Below are 17,917 nucleotides of genomic sequence, written 5' to 3'. Positions count from 1 at the left end.
TTTATTTTATCTTGCCTTCCCTAAATGCAGCTTAATACTTCTATGAATATACTTGCCGATTATTTTAAGTGTGTGTAGTCTGCATAGTTCAGAATACTGGATGTAGCTTCCAAGCCAGCTGTTTGAACTCAGTTTCATGCTTGTTTTTGTTCTGTAGAGAGACAGAATTTGAGTAATATGGCTTTACTGTTTAATTAGTGATTGCTTTTGTTGTGCACATCTAAATTACTGCCTGCTCTAGGGTATTGAAGGAAAAATGCCATATAGTCCAAATTAAAATCATCTTGAAAGAGCCAATCAATATTGACTTTTAGACCAAACAGACCCCTTTTCAAGGCACATTTACATAAATGAATCAATTCTGTTATATTCTTTTCTAGGAAACACATTGTACTTAAGTCCAAACGTTATCCTTTCCATCCTCATTAATATAAATTAATAATTTATAAACTCCTTTGAGGATGTTAACTGCTCATAAACTACCATTAATTGATTATAACTGTTCTAAATATCATGGGAATAAATAAAACCTTTGGCAAAGTTCAACTTTAACTTTGTTTTGTACATGAAAAAACAACCACATAACATTAGCTTGCATAAGTAGTCCATGTTGAGTAATTTACTCATGTTTTGATGTTTCCTTTTTTGGTTTTCATATCCTTTTCCTTTGCTGAGGTGCAGACCACACAATTGGGATGCACTGGTTTGGACCAATGTGTTTCTAACATGGTTTTCAAAGCACTCAAGTAGTTCAACTTAATGCTTTGAAAAAGCATGGGCACTGCTTCACACCAGCTCTGCCATACTGGATCACAACGGCATAGCCGATGTTGTGTGTCAACCTTTCACAACTGAATATATACTCAGCAGGTGGTGATAAGGGTTCCAACATCAGCATTATTTAAAAGGATTATGAACAACTTGCAGGTTAGTTATTGATTGATTTCCATTGAATCTTGCTTTGATTCAACTCATGTTTGATGCTTCCAGACACCTTTAAAGTTGCTAAGTCTATAGGGAATGGTGTGCATGGAGCTGAAGAAGCTTGCCTTGACTTCAATGCTTCTGCAGAAACCTGTAGGAGTCAGGCACATGTGATTTAGTAGCCATTCCTAGAGGAGTGCAGTATAACTTGGAGAATCGGGAGAGAGCTTGAACACTGCTCAAAGAGGAAGGAGAAGTGGGGGTGGGGGGTGGGGGGTGGGAAAGAAGGCCTTATCTACCTAGGATCATCAGAGAACCTCAGAGAGGAATAATGCACAAGACATCCATGCTTCAGTAACAGTCACTGAGATACGCACCATGCTCTGACCAAAAAGACAGTACAATAACTGTAATGTCAATGGCCATGTCAAGGTCACTGTGGCCATGAAACACTCCTCACTGTAGCAGCAGTGTGCACACTGCACATTCTCACCATCATGAGGGTTCAGCCCTTGCCACCAGCTGTATGCCAAGCAGCCACAGAGAAGGAGGAGGAGAATAGGCAACTTTGACAGACGCCTTCTGGCCTGGTTGTCCATGATCAACTTAACAGATCATGCTTCCAATAAGCAACAGCATCACTTACCCCACTCACCAAATCTATGTATTCCACCTGCAAGCCCCATTGAATGCTGGCATTAAGCTTTGATGGTAGCAGTCCAAGCAGGCATGGCAATAAACGTGCACTGCAGATCCCAGCCTTCTGTTTCTGCTTCAATGGAAGCCAAGATCTTCACCATCAAATGTTGCATTATGGACAAGTCTGCAGACATAAATGTGGAGTTGCCTACTGCTTGTATTTGGGAAGTGTGGGCTCCAGGCCCTTCACAAGACCTTGTAGAATATTGGCACTGGACCCCTCCATGCTCCTTGATAAATCAGCATCAAAAGAATGGGATTTCTGTTGGTCTTGGTATACTGCAGACCAATGCCCTAACACTCTCCACTAACTTTGACCATTTGTTTGAGATCATATAACTTCCTAAGGTATTTTATCTGGAATTTTGCTTCTGGGAATGACATACACTACTGTCTTCTTCCATTGTCTTCTATATCAGAAGGTCTTCTGTATATACAGAGTGTCTTTCATCCAGCAAGACGTCCAACACAGCATTTGAAAATTGTGGGGCACATTTTTACCTGTGGTGGAATAAATCCTATTCAGCCCCTGAATGACTTTCAGCACCTGCTGCAGTCACTTAAAGAGATAATCCTGGTTTTAAGCACTGCAGTCTCCCTGAACTGGAGATAGCCAATCACAAAACTGGAACCTCCTTCTGCTCCAGTTGCATTGTCTATAGGGAGAGCAGCAAAGCCAATTCTTCAGGTCAGTGACCATTCTTATGAAAGGTTATCAGCCTGAAACACTAACTCTATCTCTCACTCCACAGATGCTGCCTGACGTGCTGAATATCCGCAGCATTTTCTGTTTTTTTTATTCTTTCAGAGATGCTGTGTCCTATTGTAGCATCTCTGCTGCCACCTAGCTGTCAATGAGCTAAGTGAGCATCCTGGAAAGGGTATGGCTGATCTGCCCAGACAGTACAGCTTGGTTACTGTCTACCTTGGCTGCTTTTGTGCCTGATTAGTGAATTAACGCATTATAAGATACTTTGGGAATTACGTGCACCTTGCCTGTTGTTGAAACTAACTAGCTTTCACGTCATCTGTCTCCAATCTAGCAGGTCGCAATTAACCCCATTACTTCCGAAATCTCCCCTGCCCTCTCAATCCCACCACTGGTTTATTTAATCTCCTGTCATCATGATTCATGCCAGGGGGCATTACATGTTCTATGAAATATGGATCTGCTGTTCTCCAGGGCTGTGACGTACAGGGCTTGTACACAAACTTCCCAGCAGTACAGAAGGACAAAGAGGTATTGCTTTATCAGAAAGGCTGTCTTTCAGATACAATGTCAAACTGAAGCCCTGTCAGCTGCCAGATGAAAGTAAAAGATCATGTGGTACTACTTCAACAAACAAAAAGTTTTTCTCTGGAGTCCTGGACAATATTTGACCCTCAATCCATCACCACAAAAATAAGTCATCTGGTCATCGCCAGGTCACTTTTTGTGGGAGCCTGCTGTGTGCAAATTGAGTACCTTATTTCCTATATTGTTGCAGTGCACACATTTTATTGGCTGCACAGTTCCACAAGTAAGAGGTCCTGAACATTATATATTGAAAAGATAATTTTTCATTTCTTTCCTTCACTCATTCTCTACCTCATTCTTTCTTCCATTGGACCAATAAATGAACCCACCTGTACATTGGAATTTAACAACTCAAAGATAACATACAATGCTTACTTGTTTCTTTTTTGTCCCCATTGCTTTGTGCTTTCTTCTATTAGCCCCTTCCCACATTTCATGCTTCAAAGGCCTGTCAAATTCAACTTAAAGACAAACATCTGCATCATCAAACTAATGATCTATTTATCAGAAGTGTAGTCTTGTGGTATAATTATTTCATGGGGAAGTAAGAAGTAATGGAAAGCTACACAAAAGGTGAGCAAGAGTTGGAGACAGGCCAATAACACTGCAGTATAATTTGGACTGCTTTAGATGGTGGATTTTACTGCCTGTTCAAGATCAGTAATTCAAACTTAAATTAGCTAACAGGTAACTGGTATAAAAACTGCAATACCATCCACAATGACATCATTATTCAGCAAACCTGTCTTGGTACATATTGAAAATATTGAAACTCATTTAACATGCTGTCAAACATTACTACGGACCTTCCTAATACCATCTACCAAGTGTCAACCGTGGATCCATAGTCGCACTTTTGTCTGCGAGTCAGAAGATTAAAGTCTGTCTCAGATATAAGCACGTAACATAGGTTGGCATTTGAGTGCAGTGCAAGGGAAAAGAGATGCATTCTGAAGGTGCTATCCAATGTATTATATCAAGTACCCTTCAACCTGCTCACAAGGATATATAAAAAAAAACAAAGTTGCATTTGAAAAATCTTAGTTCTCCTACTCTTCTTCTATTTATCATGCAACCAATGCCAGCATAAAGGTCAAATAATCATTTATCTCTCTGCTCTTTGCAGACCCTGCTCTGTAGAACTTGGCTGGTACTTTTACCCACAATGGTGTGACTTTGTGATTTAATTCTTTCCTGGATTTCCCCCTTTCTTTCCCAGTGTACCTTCCAGGTCCCCCATTCCTGATATGCCAGTGCTCCTCTCCCAGACACTAACATTTAAAAGGGGTAAAATTTAAAAGGGACTTGAGGGGCAACTTTTTCCACATAGAGGGTGTGTGTAAATGGAATAAAAATGGTTGAGGCAGGTACAACAACAACATTTAAAAGACATTTGGACAGGTACATGGATTAGAAAGGTTTAGAGGGATATGGACCAAATGCAAGCAATGAGACTAGCTCAGATGGGAATCTTGGCTGAGATGGACAAGTTGGGCCGAAGGGCCTGTTTCTGTGCTGTATTTCTCCATGACTAAGAATTTTCTTATTTCCTGGGACTGATCATTTTAAAGAATACAAGACAGTACAAGCAAACCAAATCCAAAATCTTCAGAGTCTGGGGTAACTCTGATCCTGAGAGCTACCCTTGAAACTCTCTCATGCAGGAAACAGCTGCTCTAATCTACCCAGACATTTTGGATAGCTGAGAGACAGGCAGCAACAAAAAGGCTATCACATGACAGCATGCTGGTACCTATTAATGTTGAACACTTCATTTGGAAATAATAGCAGATGAAAGAAAAGGAAAACCTCTGAGCGACAGACAAGGCTAGAATCATGTTCTTTCATGCAACCAAGAATCAATTCAGTCCAGATTGATGGGGAAAACATTTCCTCTCTCTAACAGTTAAAAGGAACTAAAAAATTGTTTCAATTGAATTACTGAAGGACTGACAACTGATTTTAAACAATGTGGCCCAGCTTCAATGTATTATCAGTGATTTAAAGGTATCATTTTACATGGAAGAAACTTATTGAGGATTTTAAACATGGATTTCTTTCTGTTTGCCTTTACTGACACCTGCCACTGTCAAGCAGTGGTTTGAAATACTCTCTGACACCCAGCAACCATGACATCATCAAGATGGTAAAGCAACCAATCACTTTAGAGAATTCTCACAGGCTGCAAACCAGGAGGGGAAATAAAAGCTCAGTTTTAAACATTTTACAGAGTGAAAAGAGTGATATACAGAAATTTAATTAAAGGAGGAGCTATAATATTATAAAATAAGTAAAAGTGTATTTTAAAATCCCTTGCATTTGAAATGAGCACATGAGCAAATTATGCAGCCCTTTGAGTTTTTCATGTTAAACTATTTCTGCAGAAAAATCAGTCAGGAACTGCACTACTGATGTAGTTGATAGGGCACAAAGGCAGAAAAAAAAAACAGGAACTGGAAATGTCCAGCAAATAATGTAGCAATCTGTAGAAAGGGATTTGGAGGTATAGGTTAATGCCCTTTCATGAGAACAACACAGAAAGATGGGAGAATATTGTTAGTGACATTACCTTTCAGTGCTGGAAAGAACCTGGCGCATTATCCAGAGGCTAAGTGGCAACTGTACCTGACATTTCACGATGGGCCAAGATCAGTTTAGGCTCCATTCTCCTGCAACCCACTCTATCAGGTTTTCTTAACCTACTCCCTCACCTGACTTCACCTCCACCCCAAGACTGCCAAATCCAAATTCCAACACTGCAAAATATGATTGGGTTCCACTGTCACTGATCCCAAATCCTCTCAGAGATGGCAGGAACTCTCTCCACTCTACCCCATCAGCTTCCACTTCAGCCCCACACCAACCTATCACGGTCAGATTCTGGGAATTGGTTTATTATTGTCACATGTACTGGGGTACAGTGAAAAACATGTCTTGCATACTGTTCATACAGATCTATTCAATACACAGTGCACTGAGGTAGTACAAGGTAAAACAATAACAGAATGCAGTATAAAGTGTAACAGCTACAGAGAAAGTGCATTGCATGTAGACAATAAGGTGCAAAGTCATAACAAGGTAGATCATGAGGTCAAGAGTCCATCTTATTGTACTAGGGAACTGTTCAATAGTCTTATAACAGCAGGATAGAAGCTGTCCTTGAGCTTGGTGGTACGTGCTTTCAGGCTTTTGTATCTTCTGCTCAATGGGAATGGGGAGAGGAGAAACTGTCTGGGGTGGGTGGGGTCTTTGATGATGCTGGCTGCTTTAGCGAGGCAGCGAGAAGCATAGACGGAGTCCATGGAGGGGAGGCTGGTTTCCGTGATGTGCTGGGCTGTGTCCACAACTCTCTGCAGTTTTTTGTGGTCCCAGGCAGAGCAGTTGCCGTACCAAGCCGTGATGCATCCAGATAGGATGCCTTCTATGGTGCATCAATAAAAATTGGTGAGGGTCAATGGGGGCGTGCCAGATTTCTTTAGCCTCCTGAGGAAGTAGAAGAGCTGGTGAGCTTTCTTGGCCACAGCACCTACATCGTTGGACCAGGACAGGCTATTGATGATGTTTGCTCCTAGAAACTTGAAGCTCTCAACCATCCTGACCTCAGCAACGTTGATGTGGACAGGTGCATGTACACCGCCCCCTTTCCTGTAGTCAATGACCAGCTCTTTTGTTTTACTGACATTGAGGGAAAGGTTGTTGTCATAACACCACGTCACTAAGCTCTCTATCTCCTTCCTGTACTCTGATTCATTGTTATTTGAGATACAGCCCACTACGGAGGTATCATTTGCAAATTTGAAAATGGAATTAGAGCAGAATCTGGCTATGCAGTCATGAGTACATAGGGAATAGAGTCGGGGGCTGAGGGTGCAGCCTTGTGGGACACCAATGTTGAGAATAATTGTGGCAGAGGTGTTGCTGCCCATCCTTACTGATTGTAGTCTGTTGGTCAGGAAGTCAAGGGTCAGGTTGCAAAGGGAGGTGTTGAATCCCAGATCTTGGAGTTTGGTGATGAGTTTGCTTGGAATTATCTTCCTGAAGGCGAAACTGTAGTCAATAAACAGTAGTCTAACTTAGGTGTCTTTACTGTCCAGATGCTCCAGAGATGAGTTCAGGGAGATGGTGTCCGCTGTAGATCTGTCTCGACGGTCGGCAAATTGCAATGGGTTGAGGTTTTCTGGGAGGCTGGGAGTTAATGTGTGCCATGACCAGCCTTATGAAGCACTTCATGATGGTGGATTTCAGAGCCACCGGGTGGTAGTCATTAAGGCATGTTACCCCTGTTTTCCTTTGGTACTGGGATGATAGTGATCTTCTTAAAACAGGCGAGAAGTCAGATTGAAGTAGGGAGAGATTAAGTATGTCTGCAATACCCCCACCAGCTGATCTGCACAGGATTTGAGGACATGGCCAGGGACACCATCCGGGCCAGATGCTTTCCTCGGGTTCACTCTCTGCTGACTATGGATTCAGGTTCATTGGAGGCTGTCAGGGTGGGTGGTGACATTCCAATCCCCTTTTGTTCAAAAGGTGCATAGAATGCGTTATGTTCATTGGGAAGGGATGCACTGTTGGTGATGCTGCCTGTCTTCATTTTGTAACCCTTTATAGCATGGAAGCCCTGCCACAACTGAGGGCTGGTCTGGGACTCTATTTTGAATTGGTATTATCTTTTGGCATTCCTGATAGCATTCCGGAGGTCATATCTCTATTTCCTGTAAAGGTCAAGGTCACCTGATTTGAATGCTGCAGTCCTGGACTTCAGTAGGGAGTGGATCTCCCGGTTCATCTATGGTTTCTGGTTTGGGAACACCCGGATTGTCCTCTTTGGTACACAGTCCTCAACACACTTGCTGATGAAGTCCACGATGGTGGTGACATACTCATCAAGGCTGGCTGCTGAGTTTTTGAACGTGGACCATTCCACTAACTCAAATCAGTCACAAAGAAACTCATCTGTTTCCTGAGACCAGTAATGCATGACTCTCTGTACTGGATCCTCCTGTTTCGCTTCTGTTTCTATGCAGGGAAGAGAAGCTTAGCCTCGTAGTCTGATTTACCAAAGTGTGGGCGGGGTGTGGCTCGGTAGGCATCTTTGATGGTTATATAGTTAAGGATGTTTCATGGTCAAGGGTGTTTGGGCCCCTGGTGGGACAGGAGACGTGGTGGTATTATTTTAGTAATACACTCTTGAAGTTGGCCTGGTTGGCAATGATGAAGAGGGCCTCAGGGTAACCTGTTTCAAGGCTGTTGACCACAGAGTACAGTTCATTGAGTGCAGGCTTCACGTCTGTCTGAGGTGGGATGTAGACTGCTGTCAGGAAGCTGAAGTGAACACCCATGGCAGGTAGTATGGATGGCACTTCACCATTAGATATTCCAGGCTGGGTGAGCAGGAACTCGCCAGTACCATCACATCCGAGCACCACAAGGTGTTGATTAAGAAGCCGAGGCAGCTGGGGCTGTGGCCAAACCCTCTGTCTCTAACTTTAGCCGAGGATGCCATAGGGTCCATCTGGTGAATTGAGATGCCCTCAGGTTGTATGGCAAGTCAGGTGAAGCAGGTGTAAGCCACGTTTCGGTGAGACATAGCACACAGCAGTCCCTCAGTTCTCTTTGGTTGGTCAGTCTTGCCCTTAGTTCATTAACTTTGTTTTCAATGGCCTGGACGTTAGACAGTAGATTGCTGGGGAGGGGGGGTCTTGAACCTACGCTGTTTCAGCCTCACCTGCAGCCCAGCCCTCTTACCATACTTCTGAGGAAAGTGGCTGTGTTTGGTCAGTCCTGAAAGTTCTGGAGTGGAGCTACGTGGACTGGAAGGTAAGTGACTGCTTAAGGACAGACCTGGAAGACCTGGGGTGGATTCAGCTGGCCTTTGCAGTAAGTTACTGTTCACATACAGGTCTGAAGGTCCTGAAGAGGAGTGGGCTGCCCCAGCAGGTGCGTGGAGGGTGCCTAGGGGAGCCTCGACATCGGGACTTGGCCTCGGGTGCTCCGTAGGGTTGGGCTTCCAATCTGGAGGGGCCCCAGCATCGGGCACCCCCATGGATCGGGCTTCAGGCCCCGGCCCCTGCTGCCTCCGTAGGTCGGGCCTCACGTCGGGTCAGGTGTCAGGACTTGGCCTCCTTTCCCTCTGTGGATCAGGCCTCATGTCAGGTTGGACCGCAGGCCCCGGCCCCTACTGCCTCCATGGGTCTGGCCCCAGCCCCTGCTGCCTTTGTGGGTCCAACCTCCAGGTAGGTTGGGCCTTGGGGGTCGGTGTCAGCCACTCCTGCTGGTCGGGTCTTCACTCCGGTGGGTCATCAGCACTGGGTCTCTGCATAGGGTGCTCCAGTGGGGTCCAGTAGTCGGGTCTCGATGAGGTCGGCTCTTCACCCGGTACAGGCTTCCACATGGATGGGCCTGTCTAGGACCTCGCTGGTCATTCCCACTTGGGACTGAGAGTCGGGTCAGTAGATCAGTCGCTCCTGGAGGTTGGGAGATCGCCAGACCTGCGAGAAGATTTAAAAGAACATTATTAGTAATTCATAGAGACATAGAATTTAGATTTAAAAGAGTAGAACAATTATAATACAAGTAATGAGTGGATCTGCAGAGAGCAGCTTGAAACGAGTCGCCATGCTCCGGTGCCAACTTGCATATGGAGTCAAGCTCCATAAAAATAAATCTGGTTACATGTTAAGAGTGCCCCAAATACAGAATCAGCCCAATATACCCAAAGCCCGAGGTCTCCACACATGAAGGTTCCTAATTCTTTGCTCAAATTTCTAACCCTTGAGATTATACTCAGATGCAGAAGGAACTTCTGGTCCCTTCAGAGAGACCCCAAAATCCAAAACAGCACTAACAATACCACTCATCATAATGCAATCATTCTTATGAAGTGCCCAGCTCACCATAACCAATGTGTTGGAAGATTTGTGGTAATGTTACAACAGTCTTCATTTACATTATACATTATGTTTTACCACAATAAGGACACAACCCAATGTGATTTAGCAATGCGTAAACAAAAAAGAATTTATGGCAAGCCATAGAAGAGACATTAAGGCAAATGACCAAAAGCTTGAAGACTTAGGTTTTAAGGAGTTAATATTGTGGAAATGGAGATAAAGAAGTAGAGAACTTTAGGGAAGGAATTCCAGGTCTCAGGCCCTTTACACCTGAAGCCTCAGCCACTGATAGTAATCCAAATAAATTTGAGGATGCACTAAATGCAAGAGTTAAGAAAAGTAGAATTCTTGGAAGGTTATAGGATTGAAGAACATTGGAGAGCCAGGGAGGAGTGAGACCATGAAAGGATTTTGAACACAACAGTGAGAATTTAGAACACAGAACAGTACAGCATAAAAACAGGCCTTTCAACCCACAATATCTGTGCCAAACATATTGCCAAATTAGACTGAACTTCTTTTGCCTGTACATGATCCATATCCCTCAGTTCCCTGCATAATCATGTATCTATCTTAAAGCCCATTAAATGCCACCATCCCATCTGGTTCTACCACTATCCCTGGCAGTCTGTTACAGGCACTTACTACTCTGTGTAAAAAAAAATTGCACGCACATCTCCTTTAACTTTCCCCCCTCACCAAAAAATGCACGTCCTCTCGTACTTGACATTTCTAAAATTTATTGCTTAGCTGGTAATTAGTACAAGTCAACAAGGTGACTTGTAGATGAGATGATATGAGGTAAGACAGAGGGAGCAAAGTTTTTGATTGCCTCAATTTTATGAAGTACAGAACACAGAAAGCTGGCCAAATGTGTCTCAGAATAGTCAACTCTAGAGGAAACAAAAGCATGAATGAAGCTTTCCTTGTTTACAGTACACATTTGATAGAAACAACATTTTTCATTAGCGTCCTAAATTATTCCTATCCTTCTGTTTTACTTTGTCACACTTAATGTTAGTATTTTCAACAATATTGATTCAACTAACCTTTGTTTACTTATCCTGCTCACCAAATTGATTATTTTAGAACATTCCTGCAAGTGCCTGAGTGATAAACAAATTTAATGCACCTGAAGCAAATTTCCCCTGATTGATTAGGTCTAAATGTATTCAACTACACATACCTTAATTGGTTGGAAAAGCCTAGAAAAAAGGACTATTAAAACAAAGTAAAATATTCTAAATCATTTTATGAGTAATTTTTATGTTTAATGTCTTAATTAAAAGCATTAAAAATGCCAGATTCAAAACAAAGATTAAATGCATCAGGAATTATTTTATGTGCTTAAGTATTGTCATTATTCCCCAGCACCCCCCCCCCCCCCCCCACACCATATATAGCACTAAAGTACCTCAAAGCTCAGCTTTAAATAGGAATCTGACTCTCATTTTTCAGGAGGCAATGGCTTCTGGGCAGATGCAATCTGCACGGTTTTCCATCAAGCAGTTACAAAGTTTTATGATTGAGAAGTCCTTGGTCAATTTTCGTCTTAGCCATTGCAAAACACTCCAGTGAATACATCTTTATGCTTATCCCTTGGGTAATGTTTATATTTGGATAGTATTTGCTGCTGTATTGCTTTGCTCAGTGAAAGTCAAAGTGGTAAGCAAACAATTCTACTTGTCATATGTAGTTACAAAGTTGCAGAGCAAAAGAGATGAGAAATGACATTTAACTGCAGTAACTTAAAAAAGCAGAGGGGAAAAAACAAGACCAGATCTTGCCATACTTGGCTCACTGTGCAGAATTGTCACTGCATTCCCCGTGTTCTTGCACTTACTTGAGCCAGATTCAGGACGCTGAAAGCAAATAGGTCTTGGGGTGGGGTAATGTGGAGGTCCCACTCCTTGACAGACTATGACAGAAGGTAGAGACTTCATCCTCTGCCAAAGTTGCCATAGATGTTAATGGTCTCCAACATTCAGAGACATTTAAAAACTGTCAAAATTGATGTAAACAATTTAAAAAATGTATTTAGAAAAAAAAGACATATAAAGCCAGAAGTAATTAAAATCACTAGACTGAGAAAACTAATTTTAAACAATTGCTTATCCTTACTTTACCTCCTAGTCTGCAGGTCCAGAAATCTTACTGAAATTAATGAGGTTTCAAATCCTAACCCAGGTCTGAGAAGTGACTTGCCAGTGTAAAGGTGGGGAACCCAGCAAATCTGCTCTCTTTCCCCCTTTGGACTCAATGGGAAGTTGAACTGGCAGATTCAGCCTTGCAAATCTGTCAGTGAGCCCTGGATTCGTGAGCGTGCATATATCCATGACTTACTTTGGTTCAAATGGTCGAATGCTAGCAGTTCCCTTTGGAAGTGTCAACCATGGCCTGTAAAATGTGACCCTTTACATAATGTGCATGAACTGAGTAGGTAAGTGCACTAAGACAGACAAACTCAAGCACATCACCATGTAAGGTTAGAGCACAGGAGGAGGAATTTCAATCTATTGCCTTTGTGCTTTCCTAAAGCAGAGCCATACTAATGCCACAGCCTCTATCCCCTTGTGTAGCTGAATCTTGCTCTGTTTCAAATGGTTATCCAACCTTCCCGTAAAAATATCAATTGTCCCTGCTTCAGAACTCCAAAATTTGACAAGTGGAAAAAAGGCCCAGGAAGGCCTGACGACAGCTTGCATTACAAAGCAGCAATGCCGAATCATAGAATGGTCACAGCACAGGAGGCCACTCTGCCCTTTGAGTCCATGCCAACTCCCTCTGAGGGCAACACTGCCAGTACCATAACCTGCCCTTTCTATGCAAGCCTGCAAAATTCAAAGGGGTTTTGTACTTCATAAGGTATTGAAATGGCAAAAGCAAATCCATTACCTTTATTTATATTTCTCTACCTTAGCGCTCAATGTCAACCAGGGCCTTCTGAACAATCAAAAAGTGTTAAGTGTGTTGTACAATTATCCAAAATTGGTGGTAGAATCTCTATAAAAATCTTGACTTAAACATGTAAACTTAAGTTGCTTTTTTGGTAAAATTAAATATTATTCCTGCAGTGGTAGAAGTCCAATTGCTTGTCATGTTCTTGAATGTTAATCATTTCTTTCTTGATGCTCATGAAAATGTACTCAAATGGATAGACAGGTAGAGTTTCTGTCCACTCTCATTATATGGTGAATTTAGACATCCCAACAGCTTGTGATGGAGAGCCACACTGTTAAAGCAATGGGCACCATAGCAGAAACCTAACAAACTTATTGAAGAAGTGGAATCCATGGGCTTAGTTGGAGGAATTACCCTAACTGAGAAAATGTACAGAGTTCTCTATCTAATGATTCTGCTCAAAAGAAATTTGATTAATGTTTGCAAAAGGTACTAAACCACTGAGCAGCAGAGCTCAGGAAAGTCTAATGAAGCAACTGGGAATCAAGGCAAGATCAGTGGATCTAGGTGTGATTTGCAAATATATAGAACAACTGCAGATTGAATTCAATGCAAATAAATATAAGATCCCACACAATGGGAGGAGAACGCAGGCCACTTTAATGAAATGATTTAAAAATTCCTGAGAGTGTTGCATTGTGTGCTTTGAAAGGATTAGGCAAACTAAGATTCTTCATCCTTAAAAGGGGACATAAAGAGTAACTTTGCAAGAATGCAAAAACTTGTGAGGATAATCCTGACCGGATGCATAATAGTCCCAAAGGTCCTCTTCTGTGTCATATATCACTATGATTCTGAGCAGTTTTCAGACTTAGCCAACGACTAGAGAACAAGGCAGGTACAACCTGGAATATGGCGGCTGCAAGAATAGATGATGGGTGTCCTGCAGCAAGTGACTCACCTCCTCATGCCCCAAGGTCTTTCTGCCATCTACAAGGCACTATTCCTTCATTGCTGCTAGATCATTCCATGTGTGCCCAATAAGAAGTCTGGCATCAAATACAGTATTCTCAGGAGCGTGACAAAATACTTTGCACTTGTTTGGATGAATGCAGCTCCAATGACTCTGAAGAATCTCAGCACCGTTTAAGACAAAGAAATCTGCTTCAGTGGTACCCCACCCTAAACATTCACTGCCTCCACCACCAAAGAAATGTACCTACTCCGATAGCACCTCCCAAACCCAAGATCTCTTCCACTGTGACAGAACCAGGGCAGCAAGCATGTAGGTACACTCCCACCTGCAGACTCCCATTCAAGGGTGTTCAGTTGCACATCAGCATGGTTTGGAAATATATTACCATTCCTTCATTGTTGCTTGGTCTTAACCCTGGAACTCTGCAGCCAACAGCACTTAGGGGTACATTCAGCAGAAGGACTGCTGTGGTTCAAGAAAATAGTTCACCATCAACTTCTCAAGGTATGAACAATAAATCCTGACACTGGCCTTGAAGCCCACACACCAAAAATGAATTTTAAGAAAAGAATGTTCAAGTCACATTAAAAGAAATGGAAGTCTTGCATTTATATAGCTATTTTCTTAGTTTGCCCAAACAGCTTTATAGACAATGAAGTGCGGACTTGGTTGCAGCACCTAAAAATAGGCAGCACATGTGTGTCAGCACATGTGTGTCAACACACTGCTAGAAACACAAGCACAAAAGGATAAACATTGACTAGAATGACCACCCTCCTTTTCAAAGTGGTGTCACAGACACTCTATGGAAGGGTAGGCAGGGCCTTGGTTTATCATCTCATGCAACCTCGATCTATCTCATCATGGCCCTTGCACCTTAGTTATCTACCTGCACTGCACTTCCTCTGTAACTGTAGCACTATATTCTTCATTGTGTTACTGGTTTTCTTTTGTATTACCTCGATGTACTTGCGTATGGAATGGACTGTTTGGATAACATGCAAATCAAAGCTTTTCTCTATATCTCAGTACATGTGGCAAGAATAAACCAATTACCAGCCTGCACCTATCTCAAAACTGCAGTGAACTGTCAGTCTGGATTTTAATCTTTGAATCTCTGGTGTGGGATTGAAGTCACAACCTTCTGACGCAGAGGCAAGGATGATGGACAAAACCACACAGCTGATGATCACTCAAATTGCCTGCCCCTCTTCCATTAGTCTATCTGTGCCTACATACCCTGGAGAGGGAACAGATGGAGCCCACCAGGACCCTTGGCACATCTGGAAGTGGGAGGGCGGGGGGGGGGGGGGTGGTGGTTGGTGGGAAACAACTCTTTGAATCAGAGTGACCCGGTTGGTGACACCCTTACCCTTTCGTCAGAAGCTTGTGGATTCAAGGCCAACTCCAGACACTTGAATACCATATTCTTGCCTGACACTTGACTGCAGTACTGGGAGTGTTGCTTTGCCAGAAATGCCATCTTCCACATGAGATGCTACCCCATCTGCCGAATCGCACAGACATTGAAGATGCCAAAAAAACGATTTTAAAAATGAGAAACGAGGGGGATATCCCCGATGTGCTGGGCAACATTAACCATCAGTCGCCAACTCAGAAGCTATGTCCTGGCCGCTACCCCATTGTTGTGCATGGGATCTTGCTGTGCGCGAAACCTTCTGCAGTAGGCTTCTGAGAGTCCTTCAGCGGCGCCCTGCAAAATGCACGCCCCAGTTCCTTCCTTCCCTTGCAATTCAGCCTGGGGTGGGGCCGGTCACCTGCAGAAGCGGCCCACACTTCGTCCCACACGGTGCGGCGCTGAGCGAACCTCTCCAAATAGAGAGTCAAGCGCAATAAATCCGAGCCTTGTCTTCGGGGGAGGGAGGGGCGGGGGTTGGTGGTGAGGAGGCGGAGACTGCCGCGCAGGCGCAGCTGCCTCCCAGTCCCTCCCTTTGCCCCCCTCCCCATGCCACCAGCTCTCCAAACCCCCTTGCGCTTGGGCAATGGATGGATGGCGGATTGTGGCGCTGCCCAGCGCGGGTCGCTGCAACTGCGCTCCAAGCCGCAACAAGTTTCCTTGGAGGATGCCTTGCGCTGCAGCTTCCTGCCTGCTTCTGATGCACTCGGGGAGAAGGGGGGAAAGCTCTTTCTACACTTTTATTCAGCACTCCAAACTGATATAACGGCCGGCATCAGCACTTTGCAGTCCAGTGCTCTGCCGTTGTTCTCTTTGCTGGGATGCTTCAGTTCATTTATTTGTGAGATTGCTCGATCTGTTTTTTTTTCTCTGTCTCCTCTTGCCTCTCCCCTTGCTCAGAGGTGATGAGAGTGCTGGAGGGTGGCCGAGTGCTCCCGGGGGTCTTTATCCTCCCTCTCTGCGCTCTGCTGTTGCTCTTGCTGCTCCTGAGCAGCGCGCCCGCCTCCCGCAGCCACCCCCAGCCCTGCCGGATTCTCAAGCGCATCGGACACACGGTGCGCCTAGGAGCCGTGCTCCTGCTCCCTTCCCTGCCCAATAACACGCTGGGGGGCGAGCAGGAGCAGGGGCTGGGGTTGTCCGCTGCCCACAACCGCCAGGACGCCCGGGAAGCGCTGCTGCGCGCCGCCCGCCAGCTGAACGCCAGGCACGGCATGCTGCCTTACAACCTGTCGGTGGAGGTGGTGATGGGGATGGAGACGGGGCTGGGCGAGCTGCCGGTCTTCAGCGTGCCCCCGGCTTCCCGCAGAGACCCGCAGTCCTTCCTGGAGAGCGTCTGCCACACGGTGGTTGTGCAAGGGGTCACGGCCATTCTCGCCTTCCCGCAGACGATAGGAGAACTGCTGCAGCTGGAATTCCTGTCGTCCACTATCCAAATCCCCGTGGTCAGCATCGTGGCAAAGGAATATCCGAGAAAATCGAAGGTAAGCCACGCATACGGACTGCTGCAAGCAAATTCAATGCAACTTTCGCAAAGGGAATTTGTTACCCGCTGGAGCGAGGGTTTACTTGGTTGGGGTAGGAGGAGGGGAGCATGGACTCCCGTGTTGAATCTATCCTCGCACATTATCAGCATCCATGTCCAGCACTGTACGTGTCGAAAATCATCTCGCAAAAGAGCTTTTATTTTGTTCCCCCGCGCGATAATGTCAAGCTGGTTTGGATAGTATGGAGCTTTTTGGTAGACTTGTTTGGGGCGGGGGGGGGGGGAGCAAAGTGGGGAGTGGGGTTTCCGAAAAGCTAACAAGGACCCAGTGGGCCGAATGTCTTTTCTTGTGCTGTACGGTTGTGTGCTGTGTAAGGGACCATGCCCAAAAGATCTCTCCGGTGGGTGGAAACAGGAAGAGACAGGTCCCAAAAAAATCTGAAGTTTGAGGAAAAAAATTTTATAACTCCTTAGTTTTACTTATGAGTCCACCAACCAGATCGTTAAATCCGCACAATCGCTGCCGTGGTGGGTGATGAAGGAAAAAAACAATGAGGTTTGACACGTCAATATGAAGGTGCAGTTAAAGGCAATTTGAATTAATTCGACTAAAAAATCCCAAATAGTTATCTTGCCTAATAACTCATATATATGAAAAAACATTGCCAGAAACAATGGTCCCCAAGAGACGTTTGCAGAACAATGTCTATTAGACTCGGAGGTTAAGTAGTTAACAGTTAACTTTAATAAAGGGAGCGAAATATATTTCAACTACCCGTAGAGAAAATTGATTATCATCTTCAAAATGGCATTATTAATATTCTTAGGGAAAGGGTTCTCAGAAACTTCAATCATGCCACTCACTACCTTGTGTGGCAACCGGGTCAGAGTAGAAATTAGCATTCGAAGGATTACATCTACTTGAAGCGTTCATTCCATAATTGCGAATTCAGTGGGGAACACGTCCGCTTTCTGATATTTTCAATTCAAGACTGAATGATTATGGTCAGATAAAATTACGATCGGCAGGGAAACAACCGCTTGACAACTTGGGACTGTACTTTAAAGTGGCCAGATTGCTGGAAGTTTATTTATGGAAAACTTGGGAAAGGTCTGTGTTGCTGGGGTACATTTGGTGACAAGGAATCCATTGAAGTCGTTCACTGGGATTCCTGTAAATTGTGTCAAAAGGAATTCAGAGAGCAAAGGTGCAAAGGGCTTGGAAATGACTGGCATTTTACGGGTGTGAACATTTATGAAAGAGAATAATGTCACATTTTATTTAGACTACAGTAAATGAAACAATGTTAGGTAAGGCGTCTGCAAG

At 44.1% G+C, this 17,917-nt stretch overlaps 1 protein-coding gene across 1 annotated transcript in view; it reads left to right on the top strand.

Annotated features, from left to right (window-relative positions):
* The first annotated feature begins 16,012 nt into the window (after window positions 1-16,012).
* The window catches only part of grin3a (glutamate receptor, ionotropic, N-methyl-D-aspartate 3A), a 163,718-nt gene continuing 161,813 nt past the window's right edge, over window positions 16,013-17,917 (top strand). Inside the window, exon 1 of the mRNA XM_052019968.1 lies at window positions 16,013-16,588. Within this exon, the coding sequence (XP_051875928.1) occupies window positions 16,013-16,588 (576 nt within the window). The remainder of the gene's footprint in view (window positions 16,589-17,917) is intronic.

Source organism: Pristis pectinata, chromosome 7, assembly GCF_009764475.1.
Source record: "Pristis pectinata isolate sPriPec2 chromosome 7, sPriPec2.1.pri, whole genome shotgun sequence".
In the NCBI taxonomy this organism is placed as follows: domain Eukaryota; kingdom Metazoa; phylum Chordata; class Chondrichthyes; order Rhinopristiformes; family Pristidae; genus Pristis; species Pristis pectinata.
Note: the sequence above shows the minus strand (reverse complement) of the source record. Positions and strands in the feature narration are given on the sequence as shown.